Source organism: Oncorhynchus gorbuscha, linkage group LG08, assembly GCF_021184085.1.
Source record: "Oncorhynchus gorbuscha isolate QuinsamMale2020 ecotype Even-year linkage group LG08, OgorEven_v1.0, whole genome shotgun sequence".
In the NCBI taxonomy this organism is placed as follows: Eukaryota; Metazoa; Chordata; class Actinopteri; order Salmoniformes; family Salmonidae; genus Oncorhynchus; species Oncorhynchus gorbuscha.
The window spans coordinates 48264955-48290644 of NC_060180.1; the positions used below are offsets into that span (position 1 = coordinate 48264955).

Genomic DNA, 25690 nt, shown 5'->3' on the forward strand with positions numbered 1-25690 from the left:
GGATAGATTTAGCTCGTTTGGTAGGCTCGCGTCACTGGTTTCCCTTTGCAGTCTGTAATAGTTTTCAAACCCTGCCACATCCAACAAGCGTGAGAGCCGGTGTAGTAGGATTCAATTTTAATCCTGTATTGATGCTTTGCTTGTTTAATGTTTCGGCTGAGGGCATAGCGGGATTTCTTATAAGCATCTGGATTAGTGTCCCACTACTTGAAAGTGGCAGCTCTAGCCTTTTATCTCGATGCGGATGTTGCCTGTAATCCATGGCTTCTGGTTGGGGTATGTACGTATGGTCCCTGTGGGACAACGTCGTCGATGACTTCTTTAATATTAGACATCGCACACCAGCTGTTATTGACAAAAAGACACACAACCCCACCCCTCGTCTTTCCAGACGTAGGTTCTCTCTTCTGCCGGTGCATGGAAAATCACGCCAGCTCTATATTATACGTGCCATTGTTCAGCCACGACTCGGTGAAACATAAGAAATAAGACATTACAGTTCTTATCCTACAGTTGGTAGGATAATCTCAATCGTAGGTCATCAATTTTATTTTCCAATGATAGCATGTTAGCAAGTAGAATGGATGGCAGTAGGAGTTTACTCGCTTGCCTATCGATTCTCAGTAGGCAGCCCGATCTGTGTCCTTTTTTACTCGGTCTTTTCTTCACGCAAATGACCGGGATCTGGGCCTGTTCCCGGGAGAGCAGTATATCCTTCTCGCCAGACTCGTTAAAGGAAAAAGCTTCTTCCAGTTCATGGTGAGTAATCGCTGTTCTGATGTCCAAAAGTTATTGCTGGTCATAATAGATGGTAGCAGCAACATTGTGTACAAAATAAGTAAATAAATAAGTTACAAACAATACAAAAATCTAGCAAAATAGCACAATTGGTTATGAGCATGTAAAACGTCAGCCATCCTCTTCGGCGACATCTATACAATGGCATACTGTATTTACCGTGGTTTAGTGGTCATCTGTGCTAGAAGATCAGAAGTGGGAGAGGAGACCAGTTCCATGTTGCTCTCTGTCTCACTTCCAGCCTCTGACGGAGACAACACAGTGTTAAACTGTTGAAACGATGAGCAAAGTATACTTTCAAAAGTCAGATAGAAACAGTGAGACTATAGTATCACCTGAATTGAGCTCTTTAACCAATGAAGACATGGTGTTGGTGATGGAGTCAGCAGCAACAAGAAGGTCATTTCTCAAGTTTCTCCTGGGGCCTGGAGATAGAACAGAGCCTCTGTGAAGACTGTGGCTCTCCAGAACCAGAGTAGGCCAATCCACTCTCACCTGTAAAGTTGTGTATGTGTGTGTGTGAATACATGCATGTGTGTATTACCGTGAGCAAAGGCCTCCTGCACGTCTCCTCCCACACCCATGAGTGAGTCCTGAGGGGTGTGAGTGGGTGTGGTGCCGGCAGACTCTGACTGGGTTGGCATGGGGATGGGCCGGCTGACTGCGTGGCTGGGGGATGAGCGGGGGGAGCCAGGCCCTTGAGTCTGAAACAGGAAGTAGGGGTTTTAGTGTGACTCTAGGTGTCCCTTCCTGTCACTGTTTCAGTAGTAGTAGTAGTAGTAGTAGTAGTAGTAGTAGTAGTAGTAGTAGTAGTAGTACACCAGTGCAGTAACAACCAGTGATTATCTTGATCAACATTGATCTATCTAATGTTGGTGGAGCTATTTTTATACTGAATGATTCTGTTATGAATCTCTATAGGTCTGTATGGGGAATTTAAGTGGGGATTGTAGCTTTGGCCAAGAAAAGCTCAAGGTCCTACTCATCATCACTGCTTAAAACCTCCAATAATTATATGTTATCATTCCCATATGTCAATTACAATGTTATAAGAGCAGTAATGGAGCAAAAAATCCTCAAGTTCAGACCAGCTGTGCTGAAAAAGCTGTTAGGTTATGCATATAAAAAAATATTTAAAAAATACATCCATAAATGGTGAGCAACAAACATAGCACACATGCCATAATGAATTGTAAGTTCATTTAGTAGCACTTTTCATGAAATCAAAATGATCTAAACATTTAACATGCTGTTAGTTCAACTGACTGCTGCATTTTCATTTCCAATGAGAGCTGATCACATATTGTCAGCAAAACCACAAACAAACACAATATAATCACATTCATTTGTCCTCAAGTCTCTTCACATCTCTTTGAAAGAAGCATTAGTTATTTTGAGGTTTTACAGACAGACTTACAGCTTGCTTCCTTTCCTCCTCCTGTTAAGAAAAAATGTTATTCATTTACCGTCCCAAAAAACACACAATAGCATAATGATTCAATGAAGACAATTTCTTTCACATGTAAAAACCTATTGGGATTTTCTGCCTAGGCCTAAAGCAAGTCTGATGCTAGCATTCTAATGCTAGGTAGAGCTAACTGGAAATTTCATTGATCCTTTCAGTTGAGTAATTAGATTGATAGCCTTACCACTTAAGCCAGTAGAGTAAGCAGTTTATGTCAGAATTCTATCCATTATTGTTGTGACTGACTCCGGCTGAATATTATCCTATATACTGTTTTATTATGTGAAAGTGATGGTTGTATATTGTCAGTGGTCATAATCCTATGATCAAAACAATGTCCTTGGGTAGACAGACCAGAAGAAGGTCTGTTAAATCGTATATCTCGATATCTTGACATGGAAGAAATTGGGGAACACAAAGTCATTTTTGATAAAGACAGAGTTATGGGCTATGGTCAGAGGATGAGAAGGGAAGACCTATCAAGACCAGAGCAACACTTTAGGATTTACTAACACCAGGGAAGTTCCGCAGAGAAAGTTGAAGTGCGCCCTCTAGTGGGCAAATAATGAAATGTGCGTTCTATTTTCTCTCCTCCCCAGTCCCTCCAGGATTTAGCTGGAGGGATATTTGTGGGCAAAAAAATGCGTGATTTTGCAGCGGCAATTCTGATATTTAGCATGGTAATATGCAATGATTTTGTCCAATTTGTCGCAAAAATGCGCTGACGAGGGAACGTTTGTTGATGTTTGACTTGATTGAACCATATTGGCCCAGCGTCGTTAGGGTTTGGCCGAGGTAGGCCGTCATTGTAAATAATAATTTATTCTTAACTGACATGCCAAGTTAAATAAAGGTTTAAAAATAATAATTAAAAAACGTGGTAAATGTGCGCTGATTGGTTGAATTTGCGAGCCCTCTTTTTGTACTGCGCTGCAGGGTCAGTTTTATGCAGAAATAGTGCGGTGTTTGGTACAATTTTCAAGCCCTCGCAAATACTTTTGCAAAAATGTTGCGATCACAGAATCGCGAATTCTGGAGGAGACTGAGTAGACCTATATTATAGTAGAAATTAAACTGTATGGCATGCATAGTGCGTTCTTACGCACCTTCAGCAGCAGCATCAGCTGCTCCAGCTGTACCATGAGTTCCCTGCGACTCTCCTGCAGAGCAGACATCCTCTGCTCCAGCTCATCTTTGCGTTGCCTGGTTGAGGAAAAACAACCATAATATATATATATATATATATATATATATATATATATATATATATATATATATATATATATATATATATATATATATACACACACACTACATGACCAAAAGTATGTGGACACCTGCTCATCGGACATGTCACTCCAAAATCATGGGCATTAATATCGAGTTGGTCCCCCGTTTGCTGCTATAGCGAACAGCCTCCACTCTTCTGGGAAGGATTTCCACTAGATGTTGGAACATTGCTGCAGGGACTTGCTTCCATTCAGCTACAAGAACATTAGTGAGGTCTGGCACGGATGTTGGGTGATTAGTCCTGGCTCGCAATCAGCGTTCCAATTCATCCGAAAGCTGTTCAATGGGGTTGAGGTCAGGGCTCTCTGCAGGCCAGTCAAGTTCTTCCACACCGATCTCAACAAACCCTTTCTAAATGGACCTCATTTTGTGCACAGGGGCATTGTCATGCAGAAACAGGAAAGGACCTTCCCCAAACTGCAGCACAGAATCGTCTAGAATGTCATTGTATGCTTTAGCGTTAAGATTTCCCTTCACTGGAACTGAGGGGCTTGCCCGAACCATGAAAAACAGCCCCAGACCAAAAAGTCCTCTTCACTGAAGAGTTTTGTCTCACCAGGGGTGATGGTCGGATTCACGTTTATCGTTGAAGGAATGAGCGTTACACCAAGGCCTGTACTCTGGAGCGGGGTCGATTTGGAGGTGGAGGGTCCGTCATGGTCTGGGGCGGTGTGTCACAGCATCATCGGACTGAGCTTGTTGTCATTGCAGGCAATCTCAACATTGTGCGTTACAGGGAAGACATCCTCCTCCCTCATGTGATACCCTTCCTGCAGGCTCATCCTGACATGACCCTCCAGCATGACAATGCCACCAGCCATACTGCTCGCTCTGTGCGTGATTTCCTGCAAGACAGGAATGTCAGTGTTCTGCCATGGCCAGCGAAGAGCCCAGATCTCAATCCCATTGAGCACGTCTGGGATCTGTTGGATCTGAGTGTGAGGGCTAGGGCCATTCCCCCCCAGAAATGTTAGGGAACTTGCAGGTAACTTTGTGGAAGAGTGGGGTAACATCTCACAGCAAGAACTGGCAAATCTGGTGCAGTCCATGAGGAGGAGATGCACTGCAGTACTTAATGCAGCTGGTGGCCACACCAGATACTGACTGTTACTTTTGATTTTGACACCCCCTTTGTTCAGGGACACATTATTCCATTTCTGTTAGTCACATGTCTGTGGAACTTGTTCACTTTATGTCTCAGATGTTGAATCTTATTATGTTCATACAAATATGGACACATGTTAAGTTTGCTGAAAATAAATGCATTTGTCAGTGAGAGGACATTAATTTTTTTGTTGAGTTTATATGCACACACATTTAAATGTCCCTTTACATGGTCAGGAATTTTTTTTTTTAAATAAACTTGATATGGGTCTACCTGAGAAGACGTAGCTCGGCCAGCAGAGTGGGGTTCTGTTGGGCGGTGCCCGTTGGCGGCTGGGAGGCCTGCTCGTGCTGCACTCGCAGGCGCTGGATCTCTTGCAATATTTCTCTGTGACACACACGTACACACATGCCAGTTGAAGCTAGTATATCACATATGTAAACTTTCTGAAGTATAACTGAACAAAAATATAAACGCAACATGTAAAGTGTTGGTCCCATGTTTCCTGAGCTGAATTACAAGATCCAAGAAATGTTCCATAAGCACAAAAAGCTTATTTCTCTCAAATGTTGTGCACACATTTGTTTACATCCCTGTTAGTGAACAATTCTCATTTGCCAATATAATCCATCCACCTGACAGCTGTGGCATATCAAGAAGCTGATTAAACAGCATGATCATTACACTGGTGCACCTTGTGGTGGGGACAATAAAAGGACACTCTAAAATGTGCAGTTTTGTCACACAACACAATGCCACAGATGTCTCAGGTTTTGAGGGAGTGTGCAATTGGCATGCTGACTGCAAGAATGTCCACCAGAATTGTTGCAAGATCATTTACCATAAGCCGTTGAAACTGAGGAGTATTTCTGTCTGTAATAAAGCCCTTTTGTGAGCAAATATTCTGATTGTCTGCCCCTAGCTCCCTAGTGGGAGGGCTTGGCTCCAAGCCCACCCATGGCTGCGCCCCTGCCCAGTCATGTGAAATCCATAGAATAGTGCCTAATTTATTTATTTAAATTGACCGATTTCCTTCAACGAACTGTAACTCAGTAAAATCATTGAAATTGTTGAATGTTGCATTTTTATTTTTGTTCAGTATAGTTTTGTTTTGTGCATTTCAGATGGTGTGTTTTGGCTTACAGGTGGGGTCTAGGGACGGAAGGTAACCTCGTGGTTAGAGTGTTGAGCCAGTAACCAAAAGGTTGCTTGTTTGAATCCTCTAGCTGACAAGGTGAAAAATCTGTTGATGTGCCCTTGAGCACGGGACTTAACCCTAATTGCTCCAGGGTTGCTGTTTGTTGATAATGGCTGACCCTGGCCGTGAACCACTTTAGGGGGAGTTGGGATATGCAAAAAAAAACAGATTTCCAGTTCACACATGCGTATAATATACAAACTTGAACTTGAAATAGGACATTTCCTAAGCACCAAATTATTATTATTATTATTAACAGCTAGCTTGACTACATTAAGTCTACCACAACCACATCAAGTAATTTGACTTGCTGTCAAATTGTTCTGGTACTGCCATGAAAACAGGGCTACAGCCAAGGGCTGTCACTAGGGTTGGGAAGTATACCGTATATACTGTATTCCTCACTATTTTGAAATGCTCATGGTATGATTTTCAATACCGTAGGAAAAAATGTGTGGTTTTGTTTTTGAATACATTTTCAAATGCGTACTTTTTAAATAAATACCTGCAGTCAACTTGTGCATTAAATAGATGAAGCAAATCGCATTTTTCATTTCACCTGTTAGATCATGTTTTATCGTGAAGCTTACCGGTAGTTCACCAAAACAGCTGTTGAGCCAGTCACGTGTGGTTGTTAACAAAGAAGCAGAACAGAGTCATATTCCCCTGCAGCGCAAGTTAGTGAGGTGATCAAGTTAAACTTGTATGAAATTGACTGTTTTGTCAGCTATATATCTTAACACTATTAAGTTACCAAATAACTAATTAAGATGTACCAAATAAATTATATCCAGCTGCGTACTTGGTTTTCTAACTTGCTAGCCAAGGGGCTGATGTTACCTTGCAAGATCAAGCTTCTTAAATCTTGGTAATAGTAGAGACAATCCCCTCCTAGCTTGACATCCCTACCGTATTGTATTTGTTTTGTGTGTGTAGCAAAATGTGAGTAAGTAGCCTTTTGAGAATCTTGAATACATTTATGATGTCGTTAGCATTTATCTAGCATCCACTATATACTTAGTACTTGTTAGCATCTGGTTAGCTTTTTGGTTATAGAATTCTTGGGGGCTTTTTCCCCATGCGCCCAGCCTGTCACAGGAGTCGCTAGAGCACGATGGGACAAGGATATCCCGGCCCACCAATCCCACTCCTAACCCGGACAACGCTTGGCCAATTGTGCGTTGCCTCACGGGTCTCCCAGTCATGGCCGCCTGCAACACAGCACGGTATCGAACCAGGATCTGTGGTGATGCAGTGCCTTAGACCGCATGCTCCATTCGGGAGGCCCATTGGGGGCTTTTTTTAACATTGAAAAAAAAAATGTTGTATCACCGGTAATACCGTATATCCGGGATGGCACAGGCACGGTATGAACGTGTATAATCGTGTAACCGACAATTATGGACAATAACTGTGAAAAAACAACAACGTCACAATCGTAATAATAATGTTAAAAGAAGGGGAGTTCAACTTTATATTCAAGTAGATATAGTTCACCCAACAGCAGTTTAATTTGTACAAGTGGGTAAAGTTTGGTGCAGTTCTGCTCATTTTACAAGCAGAACGGCATGGTCGGGAGGATATGCTTCATTTCCAAAGGTTCCAAGCATTCAAAACCATTCATAAAGCTGTGTTGTTGCATTTTTTTAGTGTCGTAGCTAATTTTGAAAAATGCATTAGAAGTTCAAAACACTTTACAACAAAAATTACAATTATGATAATAACTGTGGCTATTTGCATGACAATTGACGGTTACCCAAAATTCCATAATTGTCACAGCCCTACTACAACCTATTAGAATAACTTGCGACCACAGCTTGTGTGAGAAGCACATTGGGTAGAACATTAAGTAAGCTATCACCATTCTTGTAATTTGGCACGATTGGCAGGTTTGTAAAAAAGAGGCGAACAGAGAGAGAAAAGCGAATTCAGAGGGAATCCATCCCTGACCTGTTTTTGCTCTCCAGCTCGGCAATAAGCTGCCTCTGCTGCTTGTTGGCGTCCAGAGTGAAAGAGATGTCGTTGGGGACCCTCTGCTGCTGGGCTTGTTGCTGTAAAACATAGAGGCACATGACATGATCATGACATTACCATAACACACAGGGACACATGACATTATCTATTGTACTGAGGTTAATCCTGCTGATGTCATTTCCTTATTCAAAGCTATTCATAAACCACCTCATACGCTTAGGGGCACAAGTTTTTCCTGACTGGGTGGCCTGACTCAGGGCCCACGCTCAACTTTTATCTTCAGAGACAGACAATTGGAACAAATGTGTATTTGTGCTGTGCACATAAAGATGTCAGGTTGCTATTCATGGTATTTTCTCCCTCTATGCCCTCAGATAGCATGTGTCTCACCACGGCGGCTCCGTCAGAGGCCAGTCTAGCAGCGTAGCGGGCGATGAGACTGTGCTCTTCATCCTGGTGGTTACTGCTCTCCAGCAAACTGTTTACAGGTGGAGAGAGGAGAGGAGACAGAGTCACACACTTCCACCTATATATTTACTGCAGGCAAATATAAAAAGTAGTTCTGTACTGTACTTACATTACTGTATATACATAGGGAAAGAATATTACATGGGAATTTCCTCATGGAAATGATAATTGGAACAGTGTGTCTGTGTGATTGTTTAGTTAAGTATAATGCACAGTATTTACATGCAAACACTTAGTTTGTTTGTCAATTGGTGATGCTATTTAGGGACAAATCATAGCTATTTTGCCAAAGCCTTAAAGCAGCTAGATACCAACGCACGTACACACACACACACACACACACACACACACACACACACACACACACACACACACACACACACACACACACACACACACACACACACACACACACACACACACACACACACACACACACACACACACACACACACACACACACACACGCACTAAAGAACAACATTAAGCTTATACAAACGCTAAGGAAGGTAACATGCAGTTGAAACTGTAAGTATTTTTAATCTGCAGAAAGATCTCTAAGATGATACTACTACACAGAGTCAAGAGAGGCGGAGGCAGCAGGAGAGAGGAACAGCAAGGACTAAAGCAGATGATTCCAACAATCTTAGCACCCTTACAAAATAGTCCATTTGGATGGATGCTTCAGTAAACGGTCTGTAGCTTCCACTGGATCATTTTGTTAAGGTCTGAGTTTCCTTTCAGAGAAAAGGAACAATCCCAATACTGTTGAAAACTTTGAGATCTATTGTACAGCATTTATTGCAACTCATGAACACGCACTAAAGTCCAAGAATCTAAATCCAATCAAACTATTTAATGTAGCGGCCCAAGTTGTTCTAATAGAGGACAAACGTAAACACACAGATGTTCTCTGAAAAGAACTGACTACTGCCACTTATCAAAGCAAAGGAAAAGCAGCAAATTCCAAACTGTCATCATAAGCACATTAAAATGACAATTCTAGGGCAGTAAACTAGATTTTTACTACGTGAAGAGCAAAACAAATGCAACTTTCTACAGCCCTGTAACAACTTAATGAGCAAGATCATGTTGATTTAGCCTTAAAAAATGATTGCTAAGTAGCACAACAGCTGGCAAAAGCATTATGGTGAATGAAAAAAGTGTTACATTTTCTAATGGCTTAGCTACATTACTGTATGTCAGCTGTTAAAAGACAAGTCAATGGTTTGTGAATAGACACTTTGTACCACTTGAACCAAATATTCCATTGAGGGCACCAATTAAGACCTATTCTTGTTGTCTCGCTGCAACCAAGAATAGAGTCCAGTATATCAACCTAAGGTTCATTTATTCTGCTTGATGTGAGTAGTGTATGCAGTATTCAGGCTTGTAGCTCCAATTAATAAAGGGAGAGCCGTGCCAGGGGTGGTGTAAATACAATGTGAATACAGTGCCTTCAGAAAGTATTCAAACCCCCTGATTTTTTCCACATTTTGTCATTACAGCCTGAATTTAAAATGGGTTACATTTAGATTTGTGTCACTGGCCAACACACAATACCCCATAATGTCAAAGTGGAATTATGAGAGCAGAGATGGGTGATAACAGGAGAACTTTAATATACACCCTGGCCCAAAGGCACAGGCGAGGCAGCACAAAGTATAACCACAGTAACATGAACCGGATTAAACAAAACAAACAAACCTAGCGCAAGCCAGCCTGTAGCGTAACACCCTACACAAAGAACAATTCCACACACGGACATGGGGGAAACAGAGGGTAATATACATTTAGTCTGATGAGGGAATGTGAACCAGGTGTGCGGGAAAACAAGACAAAACAAATGGAAAATGAAAGATGGAGCAGCGATGGCTAGAAGACCGGTGACGTCGACCCCCGAACGCCGCCCGAACAAGGAGAGGGAACGACTTCGGCGGAAGTCGTGACATTTACAAATTAATTAAAAATGAAAAGCTGTTTTCAGTCAATATGTATTCAACCCCTTTATTATAGCATTCCTAAATAAGTTCAGGAGTAAAACTTTGCTTAACAAGTCTCATAATAAGTTGCATAAACTTTGTGTGCAATAATAGTGTTTCAAATTACTATATATTTTGGGGGGTTTACTTTAATCCCTTTTTGTGATATCCAATTGGTATTTACAGTCTTGTCCCATCGATAGTGGCCGTAGTCAGCTTGCAGGCGCCTGGCCCGCCACAAGACCACAATGGGACAAGTAAATCCCAGCCAGCCAAACCCTCCCCTAACCCAGACGATGCTGTGCCAATTACGCACCACCTCATGGGTCTCCCGATCACAACTGGTGGCGACACAACCTGGGATCGAACCAGGGTCTGTAGTGACACCTCAAGCGCCTTTGACCGTTGCGCCACACGGAAGGCCCTTTACATGATTTTTGATTGACTACCTCATCTCTGTACCCCCTCAGCTGAGCAGTGAATTTCAAACACAGATTCAACCACAAAGACAAGGGAATTTTTCCAAAGGCACCTATCGGTATATGGGTAAAAAAATGAAGGCATTGAATACATCCCTTTGCCCAAGGTGAAATTATTAATTACACTTTGAATAGTGTATCAATACGGTACAAAGTTACAGGGGTCATTTCTAACTCAGTTGCCGGAGAGGAAGGAAACCCCTTCAGTATTTCAGCATGAGACTAATGGTGACTTTAAAACAGTTACAGAGTTTAAAGGCTGTGCAAAACTATTCCAAAACACGTGTTCTGTTTGCAATAAGCACTAAAGTAAAACTGCAAAAAATGTGGCAAAGAAACAAACTTTCTGTCCTGAATACAAACTGTTAAGTTTGGAGAACATCCAACACAACACATCACTTAGTACCACTCTTCATATTTTCAAGCATGGTCGTGGATGCATCATGTAATGGATATGCTTGTCATCAGCAAGGACTAGGGAGATTTTTAAGATAAAAAGAAACAGAATAGAGGTAAGCATATTCAAAATTCTAGAGGAAAATCTGGTTCAGTCTGCTTTCCAATAGACACTGGGAGACAAATTCACCTTTCAGCAGGACAATAACCTAAAACACAAGGCCAAATATACACTGGAGTTGCTTACCAAGATGACATTGAATGTTTCTGAGTGGCATAGTTATCCAGTTGAAGTCGGAAGTTTACATACACCTTAGCCAAATACATTTAAACAGTTTTTCAATTCCTTACATTTATTCCAAGTAAACATTCCCTGTCTTAGGTCAGTTAGGATCACCACTTTATTTTAAGAATGTGAAATGTCAGAATAATAGTAGAGATAATGATTTATTTCAGCTTTTATTTCTTACATCACATTCACAGTGGGTCAGAAGTTTACATATACTCAATTAGTATATGATAGCATTGCCTTTAAATTTTTTAACTTGGGTCAAACGTTTAAGGTAACCTTCCACAAGCTTCCCACAATAAGTTGGGTGAATTTTGGCCCATTCCTCCTAGCAGAGCTGGTGTAACTGAGTCAGATTTGTAGGCCTCCTTGCTCGCACACGCCTTTTCAGTTCTGTCCACAATTTGTCTTTAGGATTGAGGTCAGGGCTTTTTGATGGCCACTCCAATACCTTGACTTTGTTGTCCTTAAGCCATTTTGTCACAACTTTGGAAGTATGCTTGGGGTCATTGTCCATTTCGAAGACCCATTTACGACCACGCTTTAACTTCCTGACTGATGTTTTGAGATGTTACTTCAATATATCCACATCATTTTCCTACCTCATGATGCCATCTATTTTGTGAAGTGCACCAGTTCCTCCTGCAGCAAAGCACCCCCCAACATGATGCTGCCACCCCCGTGCTTCACAGTTGGGATGGTGTTCTTCGGCTTGCTAGCCTCCCCCTTTTTCCTCCAAACATAACGGTGGTCATTATGGCCAAACAGTTCTATTTTTGTTTCATCAGACCGGAGGACATTTCTCCAAAAAGTACAATCTTTGTCCCCATGTGCAGTTGCAAACCGTAGTCTGGCTTTTTATGTCGGTTTTGGAGCAGTGGCTTCTTCCTTGCTGAGCGGCCTTTCAGGTTATGTCTATATGGGACTCGTTTCACTGTGGATATAGATACTTTTGTACCTGTTTCCTCCAGCTTCTTCACAAGGTCCTTTGCTGTTGTTCTGGGATTGATTTGCACTTTTTGCACCAAAGTACATTCACCTCTAGGAGACAGAAAGCCTCTCCTTCCTGAGCAGTATGACAGCTGCGTGGTCCCATGGTGTTTATACTTGCGTACATTGTTTGTACAGACGAACTTGGTACCTTCAGGCGTTTGGAAATTGCTCCCAAGGATGAACCAATTTGAAGGTAGGTCTTGAAATACATCCACAGGTACACCTCCAACTGACTCAATTATGTCAATTAGCCAATCAGAAGCTTCTAAAGCCATGACATAATTTTCTGGAATTTTTCCAAGCGGTTTAAAGACACAGTCAACTTAGTGTGTGTAAACCTCTGACCCACTGGAATTGTGATACAGTGAATTATAAGTGAAATAATCTGTCTGTAAACAGTTGTTGGAAAAATTACTTGTGTCATGCACAAAGTAGATGTCCTAACTGACTTGCCAAAACTATAGTTTGTTAACAAGACATTTGTGGAGTGGTTGAAAAACGAGTTTTAATGACTCCAACCTAAGTGTATGTAAACTTCCGACTTCACCTGTAGTTTTGTCTTGAATTGGCTTGACATTTTTTGGCAAAACTTGAAAATGGCTGTCTAGCAATGATCAAAAAACAACTTGACAGAGCTTGAAGAATTCTTAAAAGAATAATGTGCAAATATTGTACAATCCAGGTGTGCAAAGCTCTTACCCAGAAACACTCACAGCTGTAATTGCTGCCAAAGGTGATTCTAACATGTATTGACTCAGAGGTGTGAATACTTATGTAAATGAGATATTACTGTTGTTCATTTTCAATACATTTGCAAAAATTTCGTAATTTTTTCTTCTTCTCACTTTGTCATTATGGTATATTGTGTGTAGATGGGCGAGAGAGAAAAAATATTTGACCCATGTTGAACTCAGGCTACAACACACCAAAATGTGTAATATTTTCTGAAGGCATTGTAGCTAGTAGTTTCCACTGTTACTTTTTTTCCACTGTTACTTTACAGACAGGAATCCAGACTAACCATGACGTGGGGTTGTGTTGTAGGAGATTCACATACAGCCCAATGAGAACATGTTCATCAGCCAGTCTATCGGCCACATCGAGACTGTAGTTTAACCTGGAACAATGTAGAGTTTCAGAACACAAACACAAACGGCACACATGATGAGGACAAGGAGAAAAGAGGACCGGACAAGAACAGGTCTGGAGAGAGACACAATGTCTTCTCAGTCATTGAATGATCAATAGAAGAAAACACGAAACTGTGTTATGCTGTCCCTGTTGTATTCTCTTTAGATACTAATACTATGGATAGGAATGTGATGCTGTACCTGTACTGCATTTTCAAATCATTTACAGTACACAGAGAGAAAAAAAACATGCATTTATATCTCTAATCCTGTATTATAATCCTTTTATGGGAATTGTTATCTGAATAGACAGTGTTTAGGTTTTCAACTGTGAAAGTACTATAAGTAAATGAATGTCAAAACATTGATATGTCGTTCATTTGACATTTTGAAAAATGTGCTAAATAACCTATAGCGCCAAGATGCAAAGCGTCGTCATGCACTAACTGCCACTCTGTCTGATAAAGCTAATGATTTCAATAAGATTGTCAAGACAAGAATGAGTGATTTTTTGCAAAGTACTGTTTGTTTACTACTGACTCACAAGACCAAAACCCCACCTTAACCACATCGTCAACAAATGACCCCGTACAACCTCAACTAATCATCACATCCACTGAAGGTACATATCTTTAGAAACCTGGCTCTACAAATAAGGTCAGTGTTTAAACCAATGGAGTCCTTTGTCTCTTTCCTTAAACTAGCATCAAGTACAGGTGCAGCTCCGATACATGGAGATGAGGACTCACTGACGCCGGATAACTATGCATGTAACTTCTCCTGTAAACTTCCCTGGCTCGCCCAGTGTGAGTGTGTGTGTGTGTGTGTGTGTGTGTGTGTGTGTGTGTGTGTGTACCGTGCACTTGTACTATTCCTGAGTCCAAGGCTGACACTACCAGCCAGCGAAACAGAAAATAAAAGGATATAAAAAGTAAGTCAAAAGGAGTGTAGTTGTATGTTAATCATTGTAAAAGAAACTTGAGAGAGAGACTCCAAGCTAATATTAGTGACTTGCAGAAGTTAGCTTCACTCTCCCAGGTAACGTGGGACACGTATGAAAATGACTGTAATAGATACTCTACCCTAATGAATGGTTAATGGTCTTTGTTATGCATGCACTATCTAGCATATTTCAAATAGCCCCTTGAGTATCACTGTGTAAAACCATCTACACTGTAGGAAACCAGAAGAGTGAATGGCTCCACTGGGACAATGAGCACTACAGTGTACGCTCTATAATGACTATATCTATAGACTATATCTAGTCTGAAATGGCACCATATTTCCTATAATAGAGCCCCACAGGCCTGAGCATGGTCAAAAGTAATGCGCTATATAAGGAATATTGTTCCATTTCAATTAAAGCCTATATCTATCTAAATTAGTTTGTGCATGCATTTAAGTCACCAAACCATTCTCACAGGCAGTAGGCACCCTTGGGTCACTGGGTTACTTACCCCCTTCCTTTCAACAGATCTGGAGCAGCCCTAGCCAACTGTTTTCTCTGCTCAGCTTCATTATTCTTGGTTTTATAAGGCAAGCTATTTACACCAGACAAAAGAGTGAGACCGCGAAAGGAGCAACACACACAAACACAACAATTGACCCAGGCACACACTCACACTCACACACACCTCCACCAACACTCTACCCTGTACCAACCAGCCAGATACAACCATAGAGGTTTACAGAAATAAGGACTGGTTAGTAGAATGAATATGTATATGTGGACTTTCAGGGGACTTAAGTGGATGTAGTAATCTTTAATCATGACGAATATGTAGTCAGGTAACCTGATTCTGCATACGGACCTCGTTGCAGTCTTTCTGATCTCAGATACTTACTTCTTAGTGGAGTAAGGGTTCCCTGACGTGGGCATGGAGTGGGAGAGCATGAAGTCATTGGTGCTGTTCATTGGTCTGGGAGGCCTGTGCAGGAGACAAACTTTATCATGTTCAAACAGCCAACTTGACAGAGAGTGTGTGTGTGTGGGAAAGAGATAGTGTGTGTGTGTGTGTGTGTCTTTCTGATCTAGGTCTTAGAAGGCTGACGGAGCATTGAATGGGTCTGGGGAGTCAGGGCAGTTTCTGATTGTGACAATATTGTTATGTAAACAATGCGTGGGTGTGGATTCCCTCTTCACTCATCCAAAGGCCATTGACTCCTCATAATCTTATTGTTTACATGAACTAAAAAGGTATTCACATGTGGCACAAAGGAAAGTTGGGATAACTGATGCAGAAATCAGTAGTAAACAGCACATAAGTAGGTTGTGCTAAAACTGAAGTGACTTTCAGGAGCTACAGGGCATAGTATACTGTATAAGGACAAAATAATATTGCACTAGTTACTAGTAATATATTACACTAGCTTCTATATTACTTGAGTTGATCTAATTAAATGTACTACAGGCATATTCTACATATTCTAGGCAAATATTCAAAGCAAACTTACCAAGTGTCTCTATTTTGCAGCAAGAAAAGAACAAAGACATGTGTTACGATCACCCATGCATGAACTACAAAGGCCACAGTGAAGTGGTACAACTGAATTCACTTCCACATGAAAAGGGTCTAGATGACCAAATCAATATTTGTCTGTCAGCCATCAGAATGAATTGCCACTCGTTTCCCACACTACAGACTGGGCTCAGCTTAGCTGTTAAGGGTTTGAATAAGAATGTATCAAATACTGTATTTCTAGAAGACCTTGTCTTCATATTGTCTTTTTTGATTTTCCAGCAAAAAACTGAGCAAAGATAAAACATCTGTTTTACCAATTGTGGTTATTCCTACCGCCTCATGAATTGATCATGTGCATCCGACAACTGACTGATTGTTATTACTTGAGTGTTAGAAGCATGTAGTGTAATGTATATAAAGGCAATTACAAAACATGTAGATATACAGTACGTACAATTCACAACGTTTCAACATTTACTTTGGGGATAAGGGGCTAGTAAGGGATGATGGGATGGATATGAAATGTATTGAAATTGAAAAGGAGGATTGTGCTATTGAATACAAGTTTTAATATGTTACTGTAGGAATATAATAGAATACCTACACAACTTACACCATACTTACACAATGTGGGCTAGGTTCAGAGGTTTCTCTGGCATGTCGGGAAACATAGGGTGTAAAGGTTCTCTGCTGGATGCACAGCTCAGAGACTTGCTGAGAGCATTAGATAACTTCTTAGCAGGCGATTTCTGGGAGAAACCCAAAAAGATGCTACGTCTGATTTCAGAGGGCAGGGAGAGGCACTTAAAAACAGAGTAATGACTTTCAAAAATGTGATACAGGACTTGATGTCATTGACCAAAATGTAAGAGAATTGAATCACAGTCTCATCACCATCCCCATAGCACTGCATTGGGTGAAGCAAAGCAGAAATGGCTGCTGCACTGGCTGGCTGGCCTGATGCTGTCATGCCCCCCCCCACCCCCTCTCTCTCCAACCCATCACCCCCCCTTACCCATGACGTGTACTCCTTCATTTGGTGCTGGTTGCTATGGGAACCGCTGGCATGCCCCCTCCAGAAGCAGTCCTGACACAGCTGGTAATTATGACATTGCTGGCAGCGGTAGCGGAAACCCATCATACTCTCACTGTGGCAGTAAGAGCACTCGACCGGGTGGAACACTGCAGGGGGCATGGCACACACACAAACATGTGCACGCACACAGACACACAAACACGTGCATGGGGATGCACGTACACACACACATACACACACACATGTGCATATATATACACCACACACAGACACACACACACACACCAAAGGTTGTTGATACAAATACACATTTGGTGCAACCAATATCTTTAAAAAAAAACAATGGCACTGGGATGTTTTGCAGGTCTATTAGACAGCATTCTTTTGATTTACATCAAATAAAGGAGGGTGTTCTTTGATCATCAGTGTGTGTAAGACTTTAATTCTGTTGTCAGTTCCTTGTCATTCATGAGGGGTTGGGACGTGGGCGATGGTGGAAGGCTGCGTTGTGTGTGCTCGCGCTCGGGCATGGGTTCCTGAGCGCAAGCTCTGTATGTCTACTGTGTAGTGACTCAATGCGATGATATGAGACAAAATGACCCATCATTCCTACCCGCAGCCATCCCATGAATGTGTTAAATATGCTGTGGTGGCTCACCATTCTCCACATTAGCCAAGCGATGCATGAGTGGTAACCACACCAGACACTGAGGAGGAGGGTCTGACATCAGCGTGTCCAGGAATGTGTTGAGGGAGACCTTTTTCTGTCAACATACAGTAGAGGACGGGGTTACACATCAAATACAGGTTTGGCATATGGGGTAGTACTAGAAAGAAAATACAGTAATATGATGGGATGTTTCATACACAATTACAACATCCACCCACTATACAGTATACCAATAACGTGTTGTATACAGTGCATTCAGAAACTATTCAGACCCCTTCCTTTTTTCCACATTTTGTTACAGCCTTATTCATCGACCTACACACAATAACCCACAATGACAAAGTGATTTAAAAAAAAAAACAGAAATACATTATTTACAAAAATTATTTACAAAAATGAACTCAGGTGCATCCTGTTTCCATTGATTCTCCTTGAGATGTTTCTGCAACTTGATTGGAGTCCACCTGTGGTAAATTCAATTGATTGGACATGATTTGGAAAGGCACACACCTGACTATAGAAGGTCCCAAAGTTGACAGAGCATGTCAGAGCAAAAACCAAGCCATGAGAGCGAAGAAATTGTCCGTAGAGCTCCGAGACAGGAATGTGTCGAGGCACGGATCTGGAGAAGGGTACCAAAAAATGTCTGCAGCATTGAAGGTCCCCAAGAACACAGTAGCCTCCATCATTCTTAAGTGGAATAAATTTGGAACCACCAAGACTCTTCCTAGAGCTGAGGGATCGGGGGAAAGGGGCCTTGGTGTAACGGTTTTCTAGGTGTGGTGAAGGAGAGTCGGACCAAACTGCAGCGTGTAGATTGCGATCCATGTTTAATGAATAAAAACGTAACACGAATCTAAAACAAACACTACAAAACAAAGAACGTAACGAAAACCGAAACAGCCTATACTAGTGAAAACTAACACAGACAGGAACAAGGACACTAAGGACAATCACCCACGACAAACTCAAAGAATATGGCTGCCTAAATATGGTTCCCAATCAGAGACAACGATAAACACCTGCCTCTGATTGAGAACCACTCCAGACAGCCATAGACTTTGCTAGATCACCCCACTAGCTACAATCCCAATACATACACACCAAAACCCCAAGACAAAAACACACCACAATACAAAAACCCGATGCCACACCCTGGCCTGACTCAATACATGAAGATAAACACAAAATACTTCGACCAGGGCGTGACAGAACCCCCCCCCTAAGGTGCGGACTCTTGAACGCACCTCAAAACAATAGGGAGGGTCCGGGTGGGCGTCTGTCCATGGTGGCGGCTCCGGCGCGGGACGTGGACCCCACTCAGTTAATGTCTTAGTCCCCTCTCCTTGCGTCCCTGGATAGTCCACCCTCGCCGCCGACCATGGCCTAGTAGTCCTCACCCAGAACCCCACTGGACTGAGGAGCTGATCGGGACTGAAGGACAGCTCGGGACTGAGGCAGTTCGGGACTGAGAGAAAGCTCGGGAGTGAGGGAAAGCTCAGGAGTGAGAGGAAGCTCAGGAGTGAGAGGAAGCTCAGGAGTGAGAGGAAGCTCAGGAGTAAGAGGAAGCTCAGGAGTGAGAGGAATCTCAGGCAGGTAGATAGATCTACCAGATCCTGGCTGGCTGGTGGTCTCTGCAGATCCTGGCTGACTGGCGGATCTGGCGGATTCTGGCTGACTGGCGGATCCTGGCCGACTGGCAGTTCTGGCAGATCTGGAAGAGTCTGGTTGACTGACAGATCTGGAAGATTCTGGTTGACTGGCAGATCTGGAAGATTCTGGCTGACTGGCGGATCCTGGCTGACTGGTAGATCCTGGCTGACTGGCGGATCCTGGCTGACTGGCAGATCCTGGCTGACTGGCGGATCCTGGCTGACTGGCAGTTCTGGCAGATCCTGGCAGACTGGCGGATCCTGGCAGACTGGCGGATCCTGGCAGTTCTGGCGGATCCTGGCTGACTGGCGGATCCTGGCAGACTGGCGGATCCTGGCTGACTGGCGGATCCAGGCTGACTGGCGGATCCAGGCCGACTGGCAGATCCTGGCCGACTGGCAGATCCTGGCCGACTGTCAGTTATGGCGGCGCTGGGCAGACTGGCAGCACCGGCGGCGCTGGGCAGACTGGCGGCGCTGGGCAGACTGGCGGCACTGGCGGCGCTGGGCAGACTGGGGGCACTGGCGGCGCTGGGCAGACTGGCGGCGCTGGGCAGACTGGGGGCACTGGCGGCGCTGGGCAGACGGGGGGCACTGGCGGCGCTGGGCAGACTGGCGGCGCTGGGCAGACTGGGGGCTCTGGCGGCGCTGGGCAGACTGGCGGCGCAGGGCAGACTGGCGGCGCTGGCGGCGCAGGGCAGACTGGCGGCGCGGGCGGCGCTGGGCAGACTGGCGGCACTGGTGGCGCTGGGCAGACTGGCGGCGCTGGGCATACTGGCGGCGCTGTGCAGGCTGGCGGCACTGGTGGCGCTGGGCAGACTGAAAGATCTGGCTGCTCCATGCTGACTGTCGGCTCTGGCTGCTCCACACTGACTGGCTGCTCTGGCTGCTCCACGCTGACTGGCGGCTCTGGCTGCTCCATGTGGGCTGACAGCTCTGGCGGCTTCTTACAGACTGGCAGCTCCTTGCAGACTGACAGCTCCTTACAGACTGATAGCTCCTTGCAGACTGACAGCTCCTTGCAGACTGACAGCTCTGGCTGCTTCATGCAGACTGACAGCTCTGGCTGCTTCATGCAGACTGACATCTCTGGCTGCTTCATGCAGACTGACAGCTCTGGCTGCTCCATGCAGACTGACATCTCTGGCTGATCCATGCAGACTGACATCTCTGGCTGCTCCATGCGGGCTGACAGCTCTGGCGGCTTCTTACAGACTGGCAGCTCCTTGCAGACTGACAGCTCCTTACAGACTGACAGCTCCTTGCAGACTGACACCTCCTTGCAGACTGACAGCTCCTTGCAGACTGACAGCTCCTTGCAGACTGGCAACTCCTTGCAGACTGACAGCTCCTTGCAGACTGACAGCTCTGGCTGCTTCATGCAGACAGACAGCTCTGGCTGCTCCATGCAGACTGACATCTCTGGCTGCTCCATGCAGACTCACATCTCTGGCTGCTCCATGCAGACTGACAGCTCTGGCTGCTCCATGCAGACTGACAGCTCTCGCTGCGCTGAACAGACAGGAGACTCCAGCAGCGCTGTAGAGGAGAAAGGCTCTGGCTGCGCTGAACAGGCGGGAGACTCCGGCAGCGCTGGAGAGAAGGAAGGCTCTGATAGCGCCAGACAGGCGGGAGACTCCGACAGCGCTGGAGAGGCGAGGCGCAATGTAGGCCTGATGCGTGGTGCTGGCACTGGTGGAACTGAACCGAGGACACGCACAGGAAGCCTGGTGCGGGGAGCTGCTACCGGAGGACTGGGGTGTGGAGGTAGCACAGGATGGGCTCGACCGTGAAGGCGTACTGGAGATCTTGAGAGCAGTGCTGGCACAGGACGTGCAAGGCTAGGGATGTGCACAGGAGGCCTGATGCGTGAGGCTGGTACCAACTTCACCAGCCGACTAACACGCCTCACCTCAGGACGAGTATGGAGCGCTGACCCAGGTGCCATCAAATCCCCGAGTCGGGCGAATTCCATGCAAAAAGCACCAACACAGCAACTCCCTCATTTCTCTCTCCTCCAATTTCCCCATTAACTCCTTCACAGTCTCTGCTTCGCTCACCTCCAACACCGGCTCTGGTCTCCTCCTTGGCTCCTCACGATAAACAGGGAGAGTTGGCTCAGGTCTGACTCCTGACTCTGCCACACTCTCCCTGAACCCCCCCCCCCCAAGAAATCTTTGGGGCTGACTCTCAGGCTTCCTTCCAAGTCGCCGTGCTGCCTCCTCATACCGGCGCCTCTCCGCTCTTTCCGCCTCCAGTTCTTCCTTGGGGCGGCGATATTCTCCAGGCTGAGCCCAGGGTCCTTTACCGTCCAGTTCTTCCTTCTCTTTGGGCTGCTCCTGTTGCCTCTTCTCCTGCTGCACCTTTGGGCGGCTACACTCCCCTGGTTTAGCCCAGGGTCCTCTCTCGTCGAGGATTTCCTCCCATGTCCAGAAATCCTTATTGTGCATCTCCTCTTTGGGCTGCTCCTGCCTGTTGACACGCTGCTTGGTCCGTTTAGGGTGGGTGATTCTGTAACGGTTTTCTTGGTGTGGTGAAGGAGAGTCGGACCAAACTGCAGCGTGTAGATTGCGATCCATGTTTAATGAACAAAAACGTAACACGAATCTAAAACACAAACACTACAAAACAAAGAACGTAACGAAAACCAAAACAGCCTATACTAGTGAAAACTAACACAGACAGGAACAAGGACACTAAGGACAATCACTAAGGACAATCACCCACGACAAACTCAAAGAATATGGCTGCCTAAATATGGTTCCCAATCAGAGACAACGATAAACACCTGCCTCTGATTGAGAACCACTCCAGACAGCCATAGACTTTGCTAGATCACCCCACTAGCTACAATCCCAATACATACACATCAAAACCCCAAGACAAAACACACCACAATACAAAAACCCCATGCCACAACCTGGCCTGACCCAATACATGAAGATATACACAAAAGACTTCGACCAGGGCGTGACACTTGGTCAGGAAGATGACCAAGAACCCGATGGTCACTCTGAGAGATCCAGAGTTCCTCTCTGGAGATGGGAGAACCTTCCAGAAGTACAACCATCTCTGCAGCACTCCACAAATCAGGCCTTTATGGTTGAGTGGCCAGATGGAAGACACTCCTCAGTAAAAGGCACAAGACAGCCCGCTTGGAGTTTGCCAAAAGGCACCTAAAGGACTCTCAGACCAAGCTTGTAGTCTCATACCCAAGAAAACTCGAGGCTGTAATCGCTTCCAAAGGTGCTTCAACAAAGTACTGAGTAAAGGGTCTGAATAGTTATGCAAATACGATATTTAAAAAAAACATTTGCAAAAATGTCTAAAAACCAGTTTGCTTTGTCATTATGGGGTATTGTGTGTCGACTGATGAGGAATAAAACAAACGTAATCAATTTTAGAATAAGGCTGTAACGTAACAAAATGTGGAAAAAGTCAAGGGGTCTGAATACTTTCCAAATGCACTGTACATTCAATTTACTTGAACATTGATGTTCATTTTTTGTGTAGATGGGACTCTCACCTGTTGTGCAAAGCAAGTTCTTGTGGCTTGCTCAGTATAGCCAAAGGAAGGTGCCTCAAAAACAGTCATTGGTAATTTGAGAACCTCCCTCAGAAACTGGTCAAATTGGGAGTATACCATTATGCCACCAGGGTCTGATATCTGTGAAAAAATATCTGTGCAGAAAATGGGGGGGGGTTACTCCAAAATATATAATTAATTGATCAAATTAATTGTCAGCTGTCACCATTGTTAGCTAATTGCAGCAATAGGCAGTGCAATCACTGAAACAAAAACTAAAACAAATGAGAGCTGGGTAGCAATCCGTAGTAATTACCACAAAACACAAGCTAAAATGCCCTAACCTATCATTTACTTTCCCTATGAGTAGCTGTGGCTGCTCTGCTGCAATAAATTAGTGGATTAAGTAATAAGCCCTATCCTTTTTATTATAAATAATTACTTCTCCCAGCCATGAATAGTTATTTGACATTTGTTTCATTATTTGTCCATTGTTGATATAGTCCAAACCTAATCCCAATTGAGATGTTGTGGAAGGACTTAAAACGAGCAGTTCATTCTTGAAAACCCCAAAATATCGCTGAGTTAAAGCAGTTCTGTATGCAAGTGGGCCAAAATTCCTTCACAGCGATGTGAGAGACCGATTAACAACTATAGGAAGCAACTATAGGAAGCATTTGGTTGCAGTCATTGCAGCTAAAGGTGACACAACTAGTTTGAGTGTAAGGGGGAAATTACTTTTTCACACAGGGGCATTGGGTGTTGCATAACTTTGTTAATTAAATAAATATAAGTAGTATATCTTTTTTTGTTATTTGTAAACTCAGGTTCCGTTCATCTAATATTAGGTTTTGGTTGAATATCTGATAACATTCAGTATCAAAAATACGCTAAAATGTAGAAAATCAGAAAGTTGGCAAATACTTTTTCACGGGACTGTAGGCCTATGATACGTCAAAGGGACTGTAGGCCTATGATACGTCAAAGGGACTGTAGGCCTATGATACGTCAAAGGGACTGTAGGCCTATGATACGTCAAAGGGACTGTAGGCCTATGATACGTCAAAGGGACTGTAGGCCTATGATACGTCAAAGGGACTGTAGGCCTATGATACGTCAAAGGGACTGTAGGCCTATGATACGTCAAAGGGACTGTAGGCCTATGATACGTCAAAGGGACTGTAGGCCTATGATACGTCAAAGGGACTGTAGTCCTATGATACGTCAAAGGGACTGTAGGCCTATGATACGTCAAAGGGACTGTAGGCCTATGATACGTCAAAGGGACTGTAGGCCTGATACGTCAAAGGGACTGTAGGCCTATGATACGTCAAAGGGACTGTAGGCCTGATACGTCAAAGGGACTGTAGGCCTATGATACGTCAAAGGGACTGTAGGCCTATGATACGTCAAAGGGACTGTAGGCCTGATACGTCAAAAGGACTGTAGCCTACTGGTCAGATGGGTTAAATGGAAACTGAAATCTGAACACTGATTGTAGGTCTACAACCTCTCACATAGCCTTAATATTAACTCCCTCAGAATGAAACATTTCTTGCAGTAAAATGATACACTAAATGTGGGCTACATTTGAACTCGGGAACAGGCATGGAGAAATCTATTTCTTTTGGCATCTTGAGAGAATGTGAATGTGCAGTTAGATATTGTCTGTGGAGGTGCTATCTTAATCAGCATCATAAAAGCGGATCATATTGCAACCACATAAAATATGCATCCAAGCCAAACTGAAATCTTATCAGAAACATGTTGGGTCATTTTCACAGCTTTCTATTTCCTTACAACCGGTCAAACTGATGTAAGTTGGAAATGTTTCTAAGAAAATATTTCCAGTTTTTTTAGGGTTATTGCATTTTCTCCCTGGTCCCTAAACATCTATGAAAGAAGCAGAGATGACAGAGCAAACTTGACCAATCTCAACTAGATTGGAGCTTTCATTCTATCGATCTATTACATTATTCTGGTGAGCAAGGGTTTATTTAGTCTTCTAGGGCAACATACATTGAGTATACAAAACATTAAGAAATCTTTCCATTACAGACCGACCAGGTGAATTCAGGTGAAAGCTATGATCCCTTATTGATGTCACTTGTTAAATCCACTTCAATCACTGTAGATGAAGAGAAAGCGACCGGTTAAAGAAGGCTTTTTAAGCCTTGATACAATTGAGACATGGATTGTATATGTGTTCCATTCAGCGGGTGAATGGAAAAAACAAAAGATTTAAGTGCCTTTGAACCAGTGGAGGCTGCAGAGGAGGGAGGACAGCTCATAATAATGGCTGGAACAGAGCAAATGGAATGGCATTAAACCATGTGTTGGTTTGATACCATTCCACTGATTCCCCTCCAGCCATTATCACGAGCCCGTCCTATCCAATTAAAAAATGCCACCAGTGCATTTAACGGGGTATGGTAGTAGGCACCAGGCACACTGGTTTGTGTCAAGAACTGTAACACTGCTAGGTTTTTCAATAATGGTCCACCACTTAAAGGACATCCAGCCAACTTGACACAACCGTAGGAAGAATTGGCGTCAACATGGGCCAGCATCCCCGTGGAACGCTTTCGACACCTCGTAGAGTCCATGCCCAGACGAATTGAGGCTGTTCTGAGGGAGAAAGGTGTGCGTGCAACTCAATAATAGGAAGGTGTTCTTAATGTTTTGCACACTCAGTGTATAATAAAGAGAAGATAAGCTGCATGTATCTAATTATAGACAATTTGACAAACAAATAGCCAACCAAAAATGTCTGAAAT

At 43.7% G+C, this 25690-nt stretch overlaps 1 protein-coding gene across 16 annotated transcripts in view; it reads right to left on the reverse strand.

Annotated features, from left to right (window-relative positions):
* Positions 1 to 25690, reverse strand: part of dtna (dystrobrevin, alpha) — a 40205-nt gene that overhangs the window by 3266 nt on the left and 11249 nt on the right. For 4 of the 16 annotated variants that reach the window (XM_046359734.1, XM_046359732.1, XM_046359737.1 and 1 more), the window contains exons 6-21: positions 22914 to 23068; positions 17724 to 17829; positions 17045 to 17211; positions 16654 to 16778; positions 16022 to 16030; positions 15412 to 15495; positions 15025 to 15108; positions 13459 to 13554; positions 8221 to 8308; positions 7807 to 7907; positions 4932 to 5045; positions 3370 to 3466; positions 2216 to 2236; positions 1343 to 1502; positions 1134 to 1223; positions 958 to 1042 (exon numbers count right to left, since the gene is read on the reverse strand). In XM_046359734.1, coding sequence (XP_046215690.1) covers positions 958 to 1042; positions 1134 to 1223; positions 1343 to 1502; positions 2216 to 2236; positions 3370 to 3466; positions 4932 to 5045; positions 7807 to 7907; positions 8221 to 8308; positions 13459 to 13554; positions 15025 to 15108; positions 15412 to 15495; positions 16022 to 16030; positions 16654 to 16778; positions 17045 to 17211; positions 17724 to 17829; positions 22914 to 23068 — 1582 coding nt within the window. The remainder of the gene's footprint in view (positions 1 to 957; positions 1043 to 1133; positions 1224 to 1342; positions 1503 to 2215; positions 2237 to 3369; positions 3467 to 4931; positions 5046 to 7806; positions 7908 to 8220; positions 8309 to 13458; positions 13555 to 15024; positions 15109 to 15411; positions 15496 to 16021; positions 16031 to 16653; positions 16779 to 17044; positions 17212 to 17723; positions 17830 to 22913; positions 23069 to 25690) is intronic. The other 12 variants (XM_046359733.1, XM_046359738.1, XM_046359741.1 and 9 more) reach the window with 12 other exon arrangements.